Source organism: Motacilla alba, chromosome 3 (genome assembly GCF_015832195.1).
Source record: "Motacilla alba alba isolate MOTALB_02 chromosome 3, Motacilla_alba_V1.0_pri, whole genome shotgun sequence".
In the NCBI taxonomy this organism is placed as follows: domain Eukaryota; kingdom Metazoa; phylum Chordata; class Aves; order Passeriformes; family Motacillidae; genus Motacilla; species Motacilla alba.
In genome coordinates, this window is record NC_052018.1 from 34,685,041 (window position 1) to 34,703,201 (window position 18,161).

The 18,161-nt window shown below is 38.2% G+C and overlaps 1 protein-coding gene across 23 annotated transcripts in view; it reads right to left on the reverse strand.

Moving 5' to 3' along the window:
- SNAP91 (synaptosome associated protein 91) overlaps positions 1–18,161 on the reverse strand; it is a 63,806-nt gene that overhangs the window by 25,179 nt on the left and 20,466 nt on the right. For 15 of the 23 annotated variants that reach the window (XM_038131184.1, XM_038131178.1, XM_038131183.1 and 12 more), the window contains exons 4-14: positions 17,967–18,042; positions 16,032–16,134; positions 14,338–14,431; positions 13,059–13,170; positions 11,598–11,704; positions 10,362–10,403; positions 7,131–7,201; positions 6,720–6,725; positions 5,729–5,756; positions 3,866–3,975; positions 3,071–3,201 (exon numbers count right to left, since the gene is read on the reverse strand). In XM_038131184.1, coding sequence (XP_037987112.1) covers positions 3,071–3,201; positions 3,866–3,975; positions 5,729–5,756; positions 6,720–6,725; positions 7,131–7,201; positions 10,362–10,403; positions 11,598–11,704; positions 13,059–13,170; positions 14,338–14,431; positions 16,032–16,134; positions 17,967–18,042 — 880 coding nt within the window. The remainder of the gene's footprint in view (positions 1–3,070; positions 3,202–3,865; positions 3,976–5,728; positions 5,757–6,719; positions 6,726–7,130; positions 7,202–10,361; positions 10,404–11,597; positions 11,705–13,058; positions 13,171–14,337; positions 14,432–16,031; positions 16,135–17,966; positions 18,043–18,161) is intronic. The other 8 variants (XM_038131172.1, XM_038131186.1, XM_038131185.1 and 5 more) reach the window with 1 other exon arrangement.

Here is an 18,161-nt window from a genome sequence, read left to right on the forward strand (position 1 = left end):
CAGTATTTCAGTGCTGCTTCTAGATTCTTTGTACCCATAACAGGGTCATGGGTTCATCTTACTCACACTGAACAGCAAGCAGAGAGTCCTGATGCTCTACTGTGGGTCAGCATTTGGAAACAAAACAATTTGAGCAGGCGCAGCCCTACCTTCACAAACTTGTCTTTATTTTACATCTCTTGTAAAAAAGGCTGCAAAAACCTACATTTAAGTTGTTTACAATTTTCATAATTGGTTCCTTGGCCGAGCTCTACTTGAGACTGACGGCACAAGCTGAACTAAACCAAAATATCATTCCGAAAGAGCAGAACAGTACATTAAAAATGCAGCACTCTGGTATCCCATTACTGCACACCAGGTGAATGTCTCAGCTAGACTTGAAATAACCAACTGTTGGCAAGCTTTTAGGTTCTATTAGCTTAGTCTTCAATGCCTTTTTATTATTATGTTATAGAACTCAATACAGTGAAGTGACAATTATCCAGCACAGCAATTTACACTTAGTCTTAATATGGGAATGATTAAAAACAATGGTTTTTTGTATAGTAATATTAAAGCAACAATACTGTTAGCAAATCCATGTTCTAAGGCACACTTTAAGGTAGTTCAGAGCAGAAATTCAAGTCAGTTTGCCTTTATATCCAAGAGTAAAATCTCACAAAGAGGCAGACTTTGACCTACTGTACACTTTGTAATACTGTAGTCTACTCTACCTGCTAAATGGCTATCTATTCTCCCTGCAGTATGCTGCAAGGCACCATATTATCCTATCTTGATGGTCTCCTGATACCACAGAAGTGTATATTTTCACAAGTTATAGTTCATTTGGTAGATGACATATTATGTATTCAGGAACACAGTAGGTATACAACAAAATATACAGTGTATACAAAATATACAGTGTACATAACCCCAAATGTAATCCACATATACTGAATATATAGCATATGCCAAAATACATAGAATCTACACTGCCAGCGAGACTGAGAAAAGCAGGACTGTTTATTGTTGACATGTATTAATGCTGCAAGATTAAGTATTTGATATTCACATTTTCCTGGCTATTCTGAACTGCAGCACTTCTTCCAGCTTCCTCCCTCTAGTACTATTTTCTCATGAGTTCCCACATTAACTTGCTGTAGCCTAGAAGAATAAGCAGCTCAAGTAGCAGGGAGGAATGGTTACACAGCCTCCCAAAAGTCCTGGGTGGAATGAAGGTCATTTTGTCCACCCTTCTGCTCAGAACAACAGTGCTCCCAACACCAGACCAGGTCAGTCTTGGCTCAGACTGGTCAGGTCTTGAAAAATCTCCAGGGGTGGAGAGTTCACTAACTCGCATCAGGGATCTGCCTCAGTACTGCCCTACCCTCCAGGTGAAATATTTTTATTCTGTCAGAGAGTTCAAACAAAACAAAACAAAACAAAACCCCAACAAAACCAAACCGAAAGAAAAACAACAATAACAAAAAGCAAGACTGCAGTGCAGTAACAGGTCATCATACCTGGACTGCTGCCAGCAGTAAAGCAGACAAAGCTGAAGCTTACTAAGTTACCAAAATGCTATTCTGAAAGATAAGACTGAAATATACTTAATGAGGGTAGTAACAACTCTGGCCATTGAAAAATAATTAGCTGTCCTTTTCTGTCATGGAGTAAGACTAAGGTCATTATTGGTCAATTTTAAAGTTTTTAGTACTTCAGAAGAAGAATAAAAACACTTAAGTTCCAAACTACAGGTGTTTTGTCCAAAAAAAGAAAAAAAAAAACAAATAAGCTTTCATTTTCTATACAAATCAAGACTTAACAATATTACTGGCTATTTATTTGTATTTCTATTATTGCGAGAATGAGCAACTGCTTAAAAAAGTCAGCACTTTCATACTCTTTCAAACATCTCAAAGCTTGTATTTCAGTGCTTGGCAATGTCAAAGTAAGACAAATAGGACACAATCAAAATACTGCAGAATATTTAGTCCCAGGCATCCTAGAATAGATGACTCTCTGGTCTTGCTGTCTGGGTAAGATTATCTTTCTGTTAATAAAATTGACATTTGCAGGGACAAAAAGAAATTAATTCAACAGATTAAACTGGAATATGCAATACAGTGTCTACATGACAGATCTAGCTATCGTCTCTTAATGAAGTGGCTGAGGTACAATGTCATCTTTAATGAACTACAACTAAGAACAGAAATAGGGACTGCAGAAGCCACCAGTAGCCAGTGTGAGCACTGACAGCAGAGTCAGCATGACTCAATGTTGCATTCCTGCTGGGAGCAGGCTGGTGAGTTCATTAAGCTGCCACACAGAATCCCTTAAGATTACACCACAATTGGTTTACAACTGTATAAATTAAATCACATTTACTGGCCTAATTCCTTGTTTTAACAGGACAAGAGTGAGCACTGCCTACATTTACTGTGGTCCTCTAGATCACCAGCTGCTACTGCTGCCTGGATCAGCAGGGTCAGATTTCAGAGAGATGGTTAGTTATTCCCTTTTGAAAGCAGCCAGCCCTCTACTTCTATTTCCATATTAGTATTCTAAGCACACACAGAAGATACGTTATTAAAATATGTTAAGGCTTGTCAGAGGTAATTACGCTTGCAGCAGAACTAAGTTGCCACCATTTGCTTTGCATGCATTTTTGATTTAAAAGCTATTTCTGCTTCTCCTCCTATTGATCTATGGCCTTTGCTCCACGAACAGAAGAGCTATTTCTGCCCCCACCTTGCCAATAAACACGCAAGCAGTTCTGCTTCTTCTGTTTTGAAGTGCCTACCCTACCTGCTCACCTTCATCCATCCCCTTCCTGCTCACTTTTAGTCACATAATCCTGGCTCCCTCAGCTTTGCAGTCAGGCCCTTATAAGCAGCTTATACTATTATGCATATCCCTGGAAAGAAGCAGCAGCCTTGTGCTGCAGAGGAATGCCTGACTGTCAGGTCAGCAGAAGCCTGGGAGTGAGTTGGGAACATCCTGTGCTAGCAGAGAAAGAGGCAGATTTCAGTTCAGCCAGGCAAGAAGATGGAGACTGCAAGAAGGGATGCTGACAGTGAGGTTTCTCTACCTCCCCATGAAGTGCCTCCAGCAGCAGCAGCAGCAGCAGCAGCGCCCGCAGGAGCAGGTGCTGGAGCTGCCTGCCCAGTACCGGCAAAATCTGGCTGAAGATCCAAAAGATCACTGGATGGCTTGGAAGAGCTGCCAAGAAAAGGAATAGAGCCATTAAATACTGGAGGAATTTGTCCATTTCAATCAATTTTTTTTTTTTTTTATGTCATGACTGGATAGAGTAATCAACAACCTTAGTTTGGATGACATAGAGATTTTTTTTTCGGGCTTTAGGATTAGAGCAGCAGCTTTAAGCACCTCTAGTAAGCACCCAAGAATATGCTACAACCCAGCATGGGAACCTTAACTTACTTCCACTTCCTGATAATGGTATTACCACAGACCTAGGTGACTTAAAATTCTTTTGAAAAACCCCAAATAACCAAACAAAAAAAACCCCAAACCCCAACCCAAACCCAACTAACCAACCAAAAGAAACCCCACCACAATACCCAAAACAGAAAATGAAAAATTCCAGGTGGTGCCTGACAACAGGGAAAATAACTGTTGTGACTGAAACCAGCACCGTTCTACTTCCATATTTCATCATGCCATGTCAGAAAGCAAGAACTCTGCATTTCCAGGCAATGAACTGGCTTTAAGTAGAAGAGAATTGGCAGAATTCCTATGGATTAAGCCAGTGAGTTATTTACTTAGGAAATCAGATCTTGTTCATCTAGAACATTTAAATAACAAACAAATGACTTTGGTACCTACATCAAGCTCAGTAACTGAAATACACTTTTTAACTTACCTGACTGGAGCAGCTGTAGATGGAGTTGCAAAAAGATCAACTGGAGGAGATGTATCAATAGTTTTTGCTGGAGTAGAACTAGGAGATGTAACAGTTGTGGCTGGAGAAGACTGGAGAAACATTTTAAATATACATTCAATATACCAGCATTTCTCCCCAACCAGCTCATGCACAGATGCACATACTTTAAGAACCCAATTTTGACATAATGTCTTTTTTATTGTGAGCTGTTTTCTCCTCTGAATAATTTAAGGAAGACTGGACTAAGTGTTCAGATGGTAGTAGAGCTAAGAAACCCCAAGGTGACTTCAAAGAAGGAAAAAAGTTTCTACAAGGTTTATTCTAAAGGAGTTGTTTCTATAACTGTCAGACTCTTAATTTTGTCTATGGAATGAAATAGTTGTTTGTCCACAACAGTACCTCAGTACTCTAACCAGAGAAATTATGAGAGAAGAGAAATGGTTAGAAACTAGTTAAAAGTGTGTTTGTAAACCTTCAGAAGAGAGTTTAAAGAGCCACCAACAGTGCTCAGGGTTAAGTCCTTGGGAAGATACAAAAGACAGCTTATCCTATGACTTTGCTTCATTAGCTGCTCCAATTCTGGATAAAGATACTTCAAGTATGGCAAGGACAGACTCCCAGGAGAGTATATTGCAAATCCTCTGTGAACCTGAAGACTCAAGTTACCTTGTAGAGTGTCAATTTAATTCCAAAAGATACTGTAAGCTTTGGTACAGCATCTCACATGCTAGAGATCTTTTACCTAACTGAAAACAAGTCCTAATTTTAGTACTGTTTGCCATTCTGACCACTTCTAAGAAGGAAAAAGAATGGCAGATTCAAAGAGATTTTCTCCTGAGTTCTTCTACTGCCATTCCATCATCATAACTCTAGCAGATGGGTGTAAGCTTTCTGGACTCTCCTCAAAGCTTTAGTAAGGTTTGAGACTACAATGGTCCCAGTCCCTCATGTGCATCAAGGAAGATGTGGTTAAAGCCGTAAGAACACTTTCTGAGCCATCATGTAGTTCTCACCAACTCCTCTCGTAAACAACAGAGTTGTGGGGGCTACATTTTTGTTTTGCTTTTTTCATTTGGTTTTGCTGTGGTTTTTTTTAGTAAAGGGCTTTTCAGAAAGAAATTTAAGAGTTTTCTCTAGAATCAAGCATTGAACCCCCTGCATTAGATTCAGAAGAATTCACTGGGTTTTTCCTCCCAAGCACCCATTATGAGACACAGCTATGGCCCCTGGCAATGCTCCAGGGATACCAGGAGCTACTATTACTAACACCATAAAGCTCATTAGTTTATCTGACACTCAAACCAAAGCATTTTCACTGGCAACTCTTGCTTTAAATTAAGGTCAGCAGTCTCACTAATGAAGGTCATTTCTGAAACTAGGTATAATGGATGAAAATTCTCTTCCTTTCTTCCTATCTTTTCACATGAACGTGGTTTTAAAAGAGTCAGAACTCCCTCCTAAAAAGCTGCGGAAGGAGTGAAGGATTTGGAGGAGAAATACCCTGGAGCAAGTTTCTTGGGGACATGAGAGTTAAGGTGGAGTGAAAGCAAAAAAAAAACAAAACAAGTTGAGATAAAAATCTTTTATGCTTCCTCAAGGAGCAGTCATCACATCCAGGTGAAGTTCCTTAGCATCTTGACTGGTATAAGCACTGCAGCCCTTCAGAAGAGTGACATGCTCTTAGGGGACCACTGTTTATAAAGACATTAAAAGATCTAATTTTGTCAATTAGGTGGCAAAGTCTACAAAGTAGATTAAGAGATGGAAATTTAGCTCCTTGCAATGTTCTAAACAATATCACCTGAACAAGAATTATCTAGTATAGCAATTGGCAGTATTTACCTTGCTCAGAGGAGAAGGAGCCCCAGATCTAGAAAAAAAAGGGGGTTTTCAGATAAGTACAGCTTTGAAACTATGTTTCTGGTCATCAAAACTCCAGCAAAAAGACCAAAACCTAAGCATGAAAGCTTTCTGAAGATCTCTTCAATTGCATGCCCTCTACAGTTCTCAAACTTCCATGTGCCACTTTAGACAAGGAATGCAAATTTTACTTCAAATCTTAAATTAATCTTTTAAGCTAACTGGCATCACAGGATTATTGTGCCTTTTAAATAAGCTCTACTAAATGGAGGAAATGCAGAGATGCATGCAAATATCTTGCTTTGGGGCCTACAGGACCCAGCAGGAAGGAGTTACTGGGGCAAGATGTCACCATTTCAGAAAACCATGCAGCAGCAGCAGCAGAACACCACCAATACTGAAGCAGTTCTCTAACATAAGTCTTCTGAGGATGTGTCAGCAAATTTTCAAACTCTACTTTCTTTTAAAGAAAGTCAGAATTACTTGAAAATAACTACATTTAAAAGTATGAAAACAGTGATTTGGAAAGTTCAAGCTGAAAGTTCTCCCACATGCACAAAAATCACACTAACAGTAACTGACAGAGCCTTAATCATAACTCAAAATGCACGTCAGTGTATTTGTTTGCTTTCATTATGAGTTATGAAAATACTGCTACATATTTTTAGAGCTGCTTTGATCTAAGAGATGAAAGGAGGAGCTGAAGATAAAGCTGCACCAGTATTGAACTAGCATCCATCCCACAAGTTACTTGAATTGGGCAAGCCCTAAGAGCTATAGAACAAATTAGCAGATTTCCAGATCTTCTAATCACAGAAATGACAAAAAAATAACTTAATGACTATATACAAAAGCAAAGAACAGTTTAGCTCAACTCAAAGAAAAATATCTATTTCTAAGTGTTCAAGAAAATCTTTTAAAAATACACATAACCATGCCTGCAAGCAAGTGATGTGTAAAAGTATGTACTTACCCTTCACTAAATTGCAAGGATAGCAACAGTAAAAGAGAAAACAAAGGTTTAGCTTAATCCTTCCTAGACTTAGCCATGGCAAGTATCTAGTATGAAGATGAAAAATCATTAGAAAAGAAATAGATTTTGATGATAAAAGCCTTAGCAGTACAAAAATCCCCAGTTCCTTCTAGTTTTCCTCAAGTAATTTTGGTTCATTTTGGAAAGTGTCTAGTTGTTCTGTGCATTTCCCCCACCCCCACTAATTAAAGAAAAGGTTGCCATTAAGATGACTTTGTAAAGGAAAGGAAAAGCCTTGTCTTATTTTCTAGCTAAGAGACAAAAGAAGGTTGGGGAAGGCAAACATAAACATTAAGTAATCTCACACTATCTCTATTATGCCTAGATACATGGTACAACATATATACCTACTTGTTGCCAGGTTTTTTTCCTTCCAGTGAGTTTAGATGTTGCTCAAGGGTCTCCATGAGACTGCTGGGAGCCTTGAAAGTGAAGAGAAAGATACACACCTCAGTGTATTGCAGTGATCTAAGCACAGTTTGAAATCCAGCACCAACTTCCCTGAAGTCCATGATGTGCATGCTCATGCAGTTACTTTATTTACATCAGTGTGGAAACAGTGGATTTCCATGCTAGAAGTATTCAGGCAAAGCCAGTTTTCAAAAATGTATTACCGCATCCAAATTTGCAGAGAGAAAATGTTTACCTCCACTACACAGCACCTGAAGCCTAAATCCATGATGTGCTACTCATCATGCTTTAAATCAGCGTTAAACATGGACAACAGCACAAGGCATCCACAGGGCTGATTTTAAGATTCATGGGTTCAAGGTCACACTTAGTTTTGCTTGTAGTCAGATCCCTCAACACCCCTTTCATGACCAGAGGATTAGAAAGCATTTGCAGCCTAAACAAAACAAAGTCCTTTCCAATGCCCCCAGAAGGAGCTACCTTTGGCTCAAGACTCCCAACATCACAAAACCCTACAGCTGTTCTCAAAATGGTACCCTGGCAGAGGTTACTGTGCAGCTAGCTTGAAGTGCAGAAACATTTCTATTTTAGACATCTATAAAAAAACTAGGCTTTTTCAGGCATCCCTGATCTTAGATTTTATTTTAAGCAACCTTTTTGTGGTCAGCAGCCAATACCCACAGGCACTTGCTGTTACAATGGCAGATAGAAAAAGTAGTTGTAAATGCACACTGGGCTTAGCTATTCCAGTATAAAAATAGAGTCTGGATAAGTAGACTTCTACAAAACCAACAAGCAGGGGAGAAACCCTTGAGAGACACAGTAGCATATAATAATTGAATATTTCATCAGGGTTAAAAGTTCATCAGTTCATCAGTCTCTGAACAGGGAATTCTCTTTACCAGTCTCTTTCAGATCAACCATAACTCCCGACAGCAATACCTATGATGTTTTCATAAATAACATCTTTAATTTCAGGGCAGACATAATTATCAAACAAGTCAGTTTGTGATGCTTGGAAACAGCCAATCCTCTGCTTCTATACTGAAAAACCAGCCAGCTGGCTGAATCAGATATTTCAGGATGCATAGCACCTGCTAGTGCCAATGCACAGGTGTACAATGCACAGTGTCTGCATATTCATTTCAGCATTAAAACTAGTAACTTAACACATACAGAAATTTAAAACGCTCGAAATAATCTTAAATGACAGATTGAGTTTAAATACCTCCTACATATATAAGCAATGAAGAGACATCTTGACCTTGCTGCTTTTACAGGCATATTTATTAACTTTTAATTCATTTGGGCATAATAAGAATTGGTTAAACACAAGTGACCTAGTTATAAGAATTCTCCAGCAGAAAGCAAAAGAAGAAAGGTAAAACAAACTAAAAATTTCAGAGAGATTCAGATTTTTACGTATTCAAAAAGGCTATACTGTAAGATATACATTGTGAGGCTTTAACATGTAAGTAAAAGCTATGTTTAAAAAAAAAGATTTTTTTAAAAATTGCATGATTTACTGTTACCAGTTACCTCTAGACATTTTATACAGCTTTCCAATATATTAGTCAAAGGTTTCTTAAAAACCAGCAAGATAATATAAAACTTACCTATCAAACAGAACTCAGAGAAGATGCCTCAGAAAATTTCTACTCAGATGCAACAATTTGGAAAGGAAATACTATCTGGTACCCAGTTTGCAACACTGAAGATTGCTTAATTTCTTCTAGATACTGCTTTAACATTAGATAATCTATCAGCCAGTATTGTGCAGGAACCTTAGATATGGGATCCCCACTAGCTACTAAGGGCAGAACTGTCATATTTTAGGAAATGCTAGTAAATAAAAATGAGCCAAGATTTTTAGCTGCTAAGATGCCTTCTGAGCCTCCAAAATTCTGCAACCAAACTATAAAGTCCAAAGATGACAACTATCAGCTTGAATTACACTACTGGGACCACTTGTCTAGATTTACAGAGTATCTACACATGGAGTGTCAACACCACCAATCTCTTGCAGAATACTACCACTGTTGCCATGGCTTGCTACAGGAATTTAGGTGTACCATTGATACTACATAGAATTATGTACTAATTATTAGCTGAAATTCAGTTTAATTATTCACCTTTTATTTATTTCTCTCTGAAATACTCTGTCAAGGTCTCATATACAGGCTATACAGCATGTCTCAGGCTAGCCTGAGCCAAGTGAGTCCCAAGCAGCCTTTGGGAGAATACAGCTGTGAGGGACTACCTGAGCAGAGACTGAAGTGGTCAGGAAGTTGGATGAGATGACCATTGGAGACCCCTTCTTTCTGAAAGAACTGTTCTAATCTAAAGTGTTGCCTCATGGGGTGGAAGGTAGCAGTAACTAAGGTGCTGCTGAGTAAGTGCAGTACTGACTAAGGACACAGAACAGGCTGGTGCAACACAAGCAGAAGCAGATAAAAGTGCCACAGAAAAAATAAAGTATATCTCATTAACTAGGCTCCAGGTGATTTCTCCTGGTTTAAGGACTTAGTTCATCACTGACTCCACTGTGTTATAAAAGAGCCCCTGAGGTACAGAGTAAGGGGAAAACACTGCATCAGCTATTTCAAGATTAGGTCTGATATTGCACACACTGGTTTTGTCTGCTGAAAGAGTGGCCAGACTTTATAGCCCCATTGTATCTGAAATCCATAAAGATTAACAATCCCCACCTTCTCACGATGTCTCACTTTCAGAATTTTTAAGTGGCGTTTAACTGAGAGAGACACTATTCTGATGTTGATTTAAACCAGGCTTTCAAGAGGCTATCAAAAACTGCATGAACAAAAACTATGTGAGCAGTTGGGGTTTGCAGCTGCTAAGTAGTTTGGTTTGCTCTTATTTCCAATTTTACTGGCATCAAAACTGCCACAGGTGAACTTTTCAGCATGAATCTCCTCCTCTAAGTAAATATCCTCTTCACAATAAACACAAAGCTGGGCACCCAGGCCAATTTGCAAGTGATACTTAAAATGGACGAGCAGCTACAGCACGTTAGGTGGTATGACTTCAAAAACATTTGCATTCCTGACATGCTTTCCTAATTACAGAACTTTTATTTATTAAAATAAAAATGCAAAATAATTTTTGCATTTTATTAAAATAAAATGCAAAAAGACTACAAGAGAAGCTTACCTGTGTAAGATCAGGGATATCACCTTTGTCAATCCCAACTTGCTGTGGAGATAAAAGAGTTAAGGTAAAATCTAAGTGCATTATTCCACTGCAGCAGGCACTAATTTTGAGTAGAACTGCTCTTCTATTAGCGTAATAAAGCTATTATGCACCCTGTCTTTAGAAAAATACCACAAAGTTAGAAAGGACATGTCCATCTTTCCAGTAGCTACCTTCAAACCTGCAGCAGTTTTTTTTCTCCTCACAAATTAAATATCCATTTAAAAAAAAAGGATAAGAAAATACAGCTTGATTTCACACACATGGACCTCATACTCTATACTGAAATACAGTGGTCATATACTGTTTTCTCAGAGGACAGCAAATTAAGGTCTAAGTCTGCAATCTTCTATTAATAGCCCTTTTGCTTCACACTGTGGTTCTTCAGAGTGACTGCTAGTTCAGCTTTTGCAGAAGAAGAACAAGCCCCACTCCACCTCGTAATCCTGAAGTAGAGTCACTATAACCCCTGTCCAAAAAGCTGACCCGTGTCTCTAAAATACTTTACTCCCTCAAATTTAATATTATTATCTGACATTACAAGCCATTAAGGAGTCCATCAGGCTTCTCCATAGATAAGTGAATTAGCAAAGAAACAAACTTTTTATTCAGCTCATTACTACTGTCCATTATAATGAAGTATGAAACATGGAAAATGTGCACCCTGTGCCAAAGAGCCAACTACCACAAATGAGAATCCAGCAAAGGAGTTAATTAACCATGTAATATTCCTATTATCCACATAAGAAGATGATAACAAGGAGCAAAACCAGGACAATCTCACATTACAGTTAACGTAATGCTGGCTGCAAAGACTAAAAGAACAGACTTAAAAAAACCTGCATGCTTCTATTCCCAACTGCTGTATCTTCCTCTAATGTTCAACCCTGTCCTAGAAGTATGCATTTACCACAGCATTTCTCAAAAATATTGGAACATTTGAAGTTATGCCATCTGTTAATTTAACCAGGAAAGTTGAGTTTGGCTGCACCATAGAGACATGTAGAAGTCCTGAGGAGGCTTAACTACATGACCTGAAGAAGCAGATCCAAGATCCAGATGAACTTTGACCCAAGATCCTTTGAGACAAATGCTTAACAAGTGCAATTAATATTTTACATTGGTACTAAACAAACAAACAAAAAATAATCACAAAATACTTAAGTGCCAGCCTCCAGAAGATCGAAAGCCACTTACCTCTGCAACTTTTAGAAACTCTGATACTCTGGTCATTCGAGTTAAAAATCGTTTGTAGATTTCAAGAGCATCTTTACATTGTCCCTTTTTCATTTCAAAAAATTTCTCTAAAGAAATAATGTGGTAAATTTCAGTTAAGATGTCTTACATTACGTCTTATATCAGCAAGTCTCATTTTCACAAAAATCACATGTCAAGAATATGACACTACATTAACATTTACTGCTTGGACATTAATCTAGTAGCATCTCTTGCCTAGTATAGTTTAGAAGGTGGGCTTGCTGAGCTGCTGAAGAATTACATAGGCCATAAAACTAAACCCCAGCTAGTCATAGCATTGCATATGATGTCGACCACTTTTTTAAGGACTGAAAAGTGAGCAGGTGAACTAGCTACCCAACTTAAAATTCAAACTAATTAAGGATATCTAAACACATACTAATATACACATACTAATATATGTCCTTTCCAAATTGTCTTCACTCCAAAGAACTGTGGTTTTTTTCACTTAGGCAGTCTCTAAAGTCCATTTATGTCCATTATTAAACACAGCTGCCACATATTTCAACCCGAACTTACACTTTAAGTAGCAGTAGACAGTGAAATTCAAACTGAATTTTTATGCCTAACCCATTCTGTCATGCTGGTGATCACACCAGGCTGCCTGAGCTTCAGAACATGCTCACAGCCTCCTTTACACTTTGTAGGCTGATGGTAGGTAGGGTTGTGGACGGGATCCAGCTTTGGCAGTCATGCTTTCAGGCAGATCAGGAATGTTATCCAAGAGTATATTACTTCATACAAGGCTATCACATAACATTACCACTCTCTACAACTACCTGAAGGGAGGTTATAGCCAGGTGAGGGTTGGTCTCTTCTCCCAGACAACCAGCAAGAACAGTCATAGGCTGTGCCAGGAAGGCTAAAGTTGGACATTAGGAGGAATTTCTTCACAGAAGGGTGATCAGACATTGGAATGGGCTGCCCAAGGAGGTGGTGGAGTCACCATCCCTGGAGGTGTTTAAGGGGAGACTGGATGTGGCACTTAGTGCCACAGTCTAGGTGATAATGTGGTGTACAGTCACAAGCTGGACTTAATGATCTCAGAAGTCTTTTCAAACCTAATTGATTCTGTGATATATAACAGAAGAATGTGAGCATCTTAAAAATGCAAAAGCTTCTAACTTTGCAGGACATATTACACATGCTTACACAGCACTGTACCATTCTTTAGCACAGAGATGGTCACTGTCTTTAAAGTATCTATCTGTTTTAAGGACATGTGATGATCCAGCCTCAGATAAACACTAATGTAAGAGGGTATAGCTTAAAGTTTTCTCTCATTTCAGACTAGAATAGTCAAGAAAAATGTAGCTTTAATGAAAGTAAAAAAACTGAAGCAGATCTGAAACTGATTCGTCACCCATGTATAGTATGTGAGATAAAAGCCAGGTTACTTACCTAGTAAGTTAATAACCCCATCATTGTAGCAAGCAAAAAGTTTGATGAGATCTTTAAACAGAAGCATGAATGCAGCATTTATGACACCGTTTGTCAGTTCATTTGGATGAACCTACAAATAAAATATCAGTTATTTACAAAACAAATGTCAAATGCAAACATTTTGGCTTACACCAGGTATTTGGTGCTGTTATAGACAGAATCGAGCACTGAAGTTTTCATGCTAAGACACTAAACAAAAGTTTTGGCCAGCAGATCAAGGATTGCTTTCTCCACCACTCCAAAACAATCGACTATAGCAGAAGAGTGTCCACATCAACAGTAAACATCTTAGTTTTGTCTCCTTCACTTATCATGAAGAAGAAGGCAGAGATGCTGTTTACAATTTTAATGAAATGGACAAAAGATGTCAGTTTACAGCAGAGCTCAACAAAAACTTAATAGTCCATGAGATAATCTATTTGGACTAATGATGTCAAGATCCCTTCTCACATTAACTTGGGAAGAAAATATGTGCTTATTTATTAAAAGGTCATTCTTTTCTTAAAAGTATCTTCTCTTCTAAGAGCACTATCAAATTCCTATGCCATTTAAGGAACGGAAAGCACAAAGAGACATGTGCTCATGACTTCAAAGTTCTCTGAGAGCTGTAGTGGGATCTGCCTTCTACCTCAAAGCGTATCTTGCTGCCCACCAACAAAAGAAGAACAAATTCCTTCAAAAATCTCTTTGAAATGTTTCACTGTGGCTTCTACAACAACTGATTCCTGTTTTTATCCTTAGGTCAGATAAACAATCCCACCAGAATTCATAACATGATAAATACATTGTACACACTTATTTCATTGAACAGTCTAGATTAAACATTAGCCAATTTAGTCCACAGCTGAAAACCAGATGATGATTTTGAGGAAGGCAAACAATGCACATGTGGTATTTTAATGGGGTTTTTCCTCCCCCCAAAAGAAGTCAGTTGTCAAGAGACAGAAAATAGTGTTAATTCTCCTTGCTTTGTCCATTTCTTCCCCCTCACTGATGCAGAAGAAGACACTCCGAGTTCTCTCTCTACAAAACCAAAAGTGCAAACTTTACATTTCATGCATATGGCAATGGCCACCCTTGGCCACGATACCTGAGTGGGACACTGAAAAGGGGATTTTTTGGCCCTCACGAAGGGATGATGAGTAAAGCATTACCTACAAGGTGAAAGGTGTTCATTATAATGCATCATTTATAAGTCACTGCCCAGTGTTAATACTGTGTCAGCTTCAATACATACATCAAATTCAAGTAGTGCATCAATTTGTTCCTGCAATATTGGCATACTCTTCAGCAGCTTTTCAGGAGCCATTGTTCTCATTACACCTTCAGCTCTGCAAGAGGGAATACAGATTAGAAGCCATGCTGTTTCCTCTCTCCCTTCCCCCAAACTGATCTGTTGTCTAAAATTTATGCTTGAAGCACCTATAACTCATTTCAAACCATTTCAAAACCACAGTCTGATTGTCCTGCTTCTCATGTCATCGTGAGATCTGGCATGAAAAATCCTTTATCCAGCCACCCTTCCTGACAGCAAATGAGGAAAGGTTTTGTGTTAGAGTGATGAATGCAAGAGATTGATCTCATTATAGAAAGATGACGCTGGGAGCTTAAATGACTAACTAGAAATACTGCCACAGAAGTACTTAGAGAACTGATATACTTTGTGCACAAAGTTTATTATGAATAACTAATGACAGCTCATTGCTGACATGTCCATGTCTGTGTAGCATTTCTTAAGTGTCATCCAGAATCTTATAGCAGTCATCAAATATTGTCATTTTTATCTCTGATTATGACAAACCTGCACAACTATCATTATGTATTGCCCAATTCTGGCTGCAGACATATATATATATATGTGAATTTTTATATATGGAAATGCATACCACTATTCTTACTTATTTTATGCTATATTCTGAGGCAGCACCTTGTTCTGAGCAGCAGAAATAACAGGCATAGAAAGCCTTTCCAGGAATTTAGAGCAAGGCAGGAACAGTAGGATCCCCAGCAGCCCAAACTTAACTTTATTTAACATCAAGTGTTCAAGAGTGAACTTGTATGGTTCCCACTAAGGGAACGGCTTCCAGCTACACAGCAAAGCTGCCATAGTAGACCCTAGACTTCCTGGCTGTCTGAGAAGCAGGACAGAACAGCCTGGTAGTGATGCCTGCATTAACAGGTCAGAATCCCAAGCTACAGAACACACTAGAACTGCCAGAAGGATCCTGTATGCACTTCATGATTAGCAGGAACACCTTTAGCATGCACTCCATCAAGCTGCACCTTCAGGGGGTGTTAAGCCACTTGCTGTGTCTACCATGCTTCAAGAGAGCATCTAGAGCCCTTGAAGTCCCAGTCAGAGGAGTCAGAGACCAGAAAAATGTCCTCATAAATATCAACACACTACTCTGTGCTGGGTCAACTTTTTTTTTAAACACAGTTCTTGTGGGAAATAAAGCCAGCAGTTTACAAGCTTATTCTGTTCAGTTTATAACTGTTTGCTCTGTTGCCTGCTCATAACTTCAGGTGTTCACTTCAGGCTTTGTTTGCAATCAGCCATCTTTCTTAGGGAAAGTGTCTGGAGAATAATGAAACATCCTAAACATAGCTTCAGAGTGTTTCCTTCTCCAAATCCTAAACACAGTCTCACAAGTTTAATTAGGGTAAGATTTAAACCTAGCACTAAAAGCTCCCAGTTTCACAAGGCGCCTTACTTTGGTCTTCAATATTTGTCTTACTACCCAGTCTTTCCTCTCTTCTTTGGGCAATTTTTAACCAATTACAAGTACTTTAAAAATAAGGTTTTTCATTGCAGCTACACAAAGCATGTAACAACAAAGTTACTGACAAACGAAAACAAAGTGTAATGCACAAATAAGAATTTCATGGGTCAGACAACCTTATTAATTTATGTATCTAAACTTTGCTTACCCTTTCTTCACTCTTGCAAAGTCAAATGCCATTTGTCTGTAGGAAAATGCTTTTTCATTCAAGTATCTACTATAACGCCTTATAAAGGTGGACATGTCATAACCTGCAAAAAACAGTTTCACATTTTACTTTTCATTTTCATGCTTTTTCAGAAGTTCTTTAGTAAATGATAAGATATAGCTAACAGACCCCAAGATTAAATGATTTCTCTTACACTGTGCAATTTCACATACAGAACAGTCATTAAAAGACATCTTTCAGCTTCTGAAGAAAAATCAGTCGTGGTACACCTAAACAATCTACCACCGTCCTCTGTTTCCAACAGATTCATACAATGCACCAGTGGCATGGCTCCAGGGGAAACCTGCAAGAGGCCCCCACATAGTTATGGGGTAACATTACTTGGTGGCCAAAAAGTTACCCCTCTATAAACAGGGAAAAATACCAATTAAATTAAAAGTTTTTACTGAACTGGTACATGACTTCCAGGACAAAACTCAAGTTCAACTTAAACACTCTTGATGTTTCATGTATGTTAGCCACTCTGACTCTTACATGGAGCTCCTAAATTCCCCTGATTTGGTTTACCAGAACGAAGAAATCATGATGATATCCACAGAGATTACTGCCTTCCTTGAACTGTTACACCAAAAATATACTCAAGGCACATAATACTGTACGAGGGGCCTCAAACTTCAGTGACTTTTAAGCCTGAGCAGTTAGTATTACAGCCTACCCTCCAGAGTTTCTTCCTCTAAGCCACAGAAATGTGTGCAGAAGGCAACTCATCTTCCTCTTCAATTCAGCCCCCTTTTTGCTACCTTTCTAACAATCCACACCCCTCAGTTTAGTCACTGACTATATTTTCTCTTAGTATCTCCCATCATTAAGAATCCCTGCCAACTCAAGCATAACACTACCAAATCTGATGCCTCATTATCTATGACACACTGTGTATTGTCTATGAAATGGCAACTTAAGTTTAAAGAAAGTAGTGAAGGACACAAATGCATGCATTTAACAGAATTAATTGCTGCCAAACACCAGTATCTTTGAGCATATATATATATATATCATATATCATATGATACATAACATATGCATATATAATACATATATCATGTTTAGCTTCGATGAACACACTCAGTATTTGTTTACCTTTGTTCCTTTTGTTACCACATCTAAAAGATGCTAAAGTTTTTTTTCGTGTCACGTGTCTGCATCAAGAGATGAAATAATGTGGCATTGCTTTGAATTTGCCCATTATTGTAGCATGTCTGTAGTCTGCATACAATTTACAAATATTCTCTGACAGCTGAAGAATTATATTTTCCCTCTTTTCTGGTAGAGCTACCATGAAACAAGCTTTCCCTCTGTTAATTGGGGGCACAGGAAAATTCTCTAATAATTCCAGAGGGAAAAGTAGAAAAGCAGTCTTTGTAAGATTCAGAGGGAAAAAGTCTTTAATTTCTGCCTAGACTTTCTAAATTTATTACTCAAATCAAATCAAAACCAACCAGTTCTTTTGGTTCCAACAGCCCTACCATTAAGAAGATCATGCTTAAAAAGCAGTGTCCCTAAGAAACCAAATTACTCTTTAAGACTGAGTAAAACCCAAAAAACTGATTGGAAAGTTATCCATTTCAACTTTTAACACCCGTAAGAGTTAAGGAGATAGCTGACCCAGCCCAGATTTCAACCAGCACTTAAAGGATTTGTACAGTTTAACCTTTTGAGTAAAAATATTGGAGGAAATGAGAAATATTGTTCTGAATTTGTTCAGCAGTTCATTTGTGCTCCTGTATTTATTAATTACTAATAAAAAGGCCTCAGTAGCACATTTTTATCTTATTTACATCTTATGAATTAAGGAGTAAATTAACAATAGTATCTTATTTAAAATCTTGTTAAGATTATATACATAAGTTGTCTTACCATGAGATCCACTTTTGTCCAGAAAATTGCTGAGATTGAACAATGTGTTTCTAGATGCCAGGTACTGAATAAACCTCTGAAACACAAAGTAATTTTTCTTATCACAGGCTGTATCTGAAGGCTTTCTACCTTCTAGCAGCAAGATTACCAAGTCTACTTTCAGCATACAACATGAAACCACTCATTTTTGTCTTA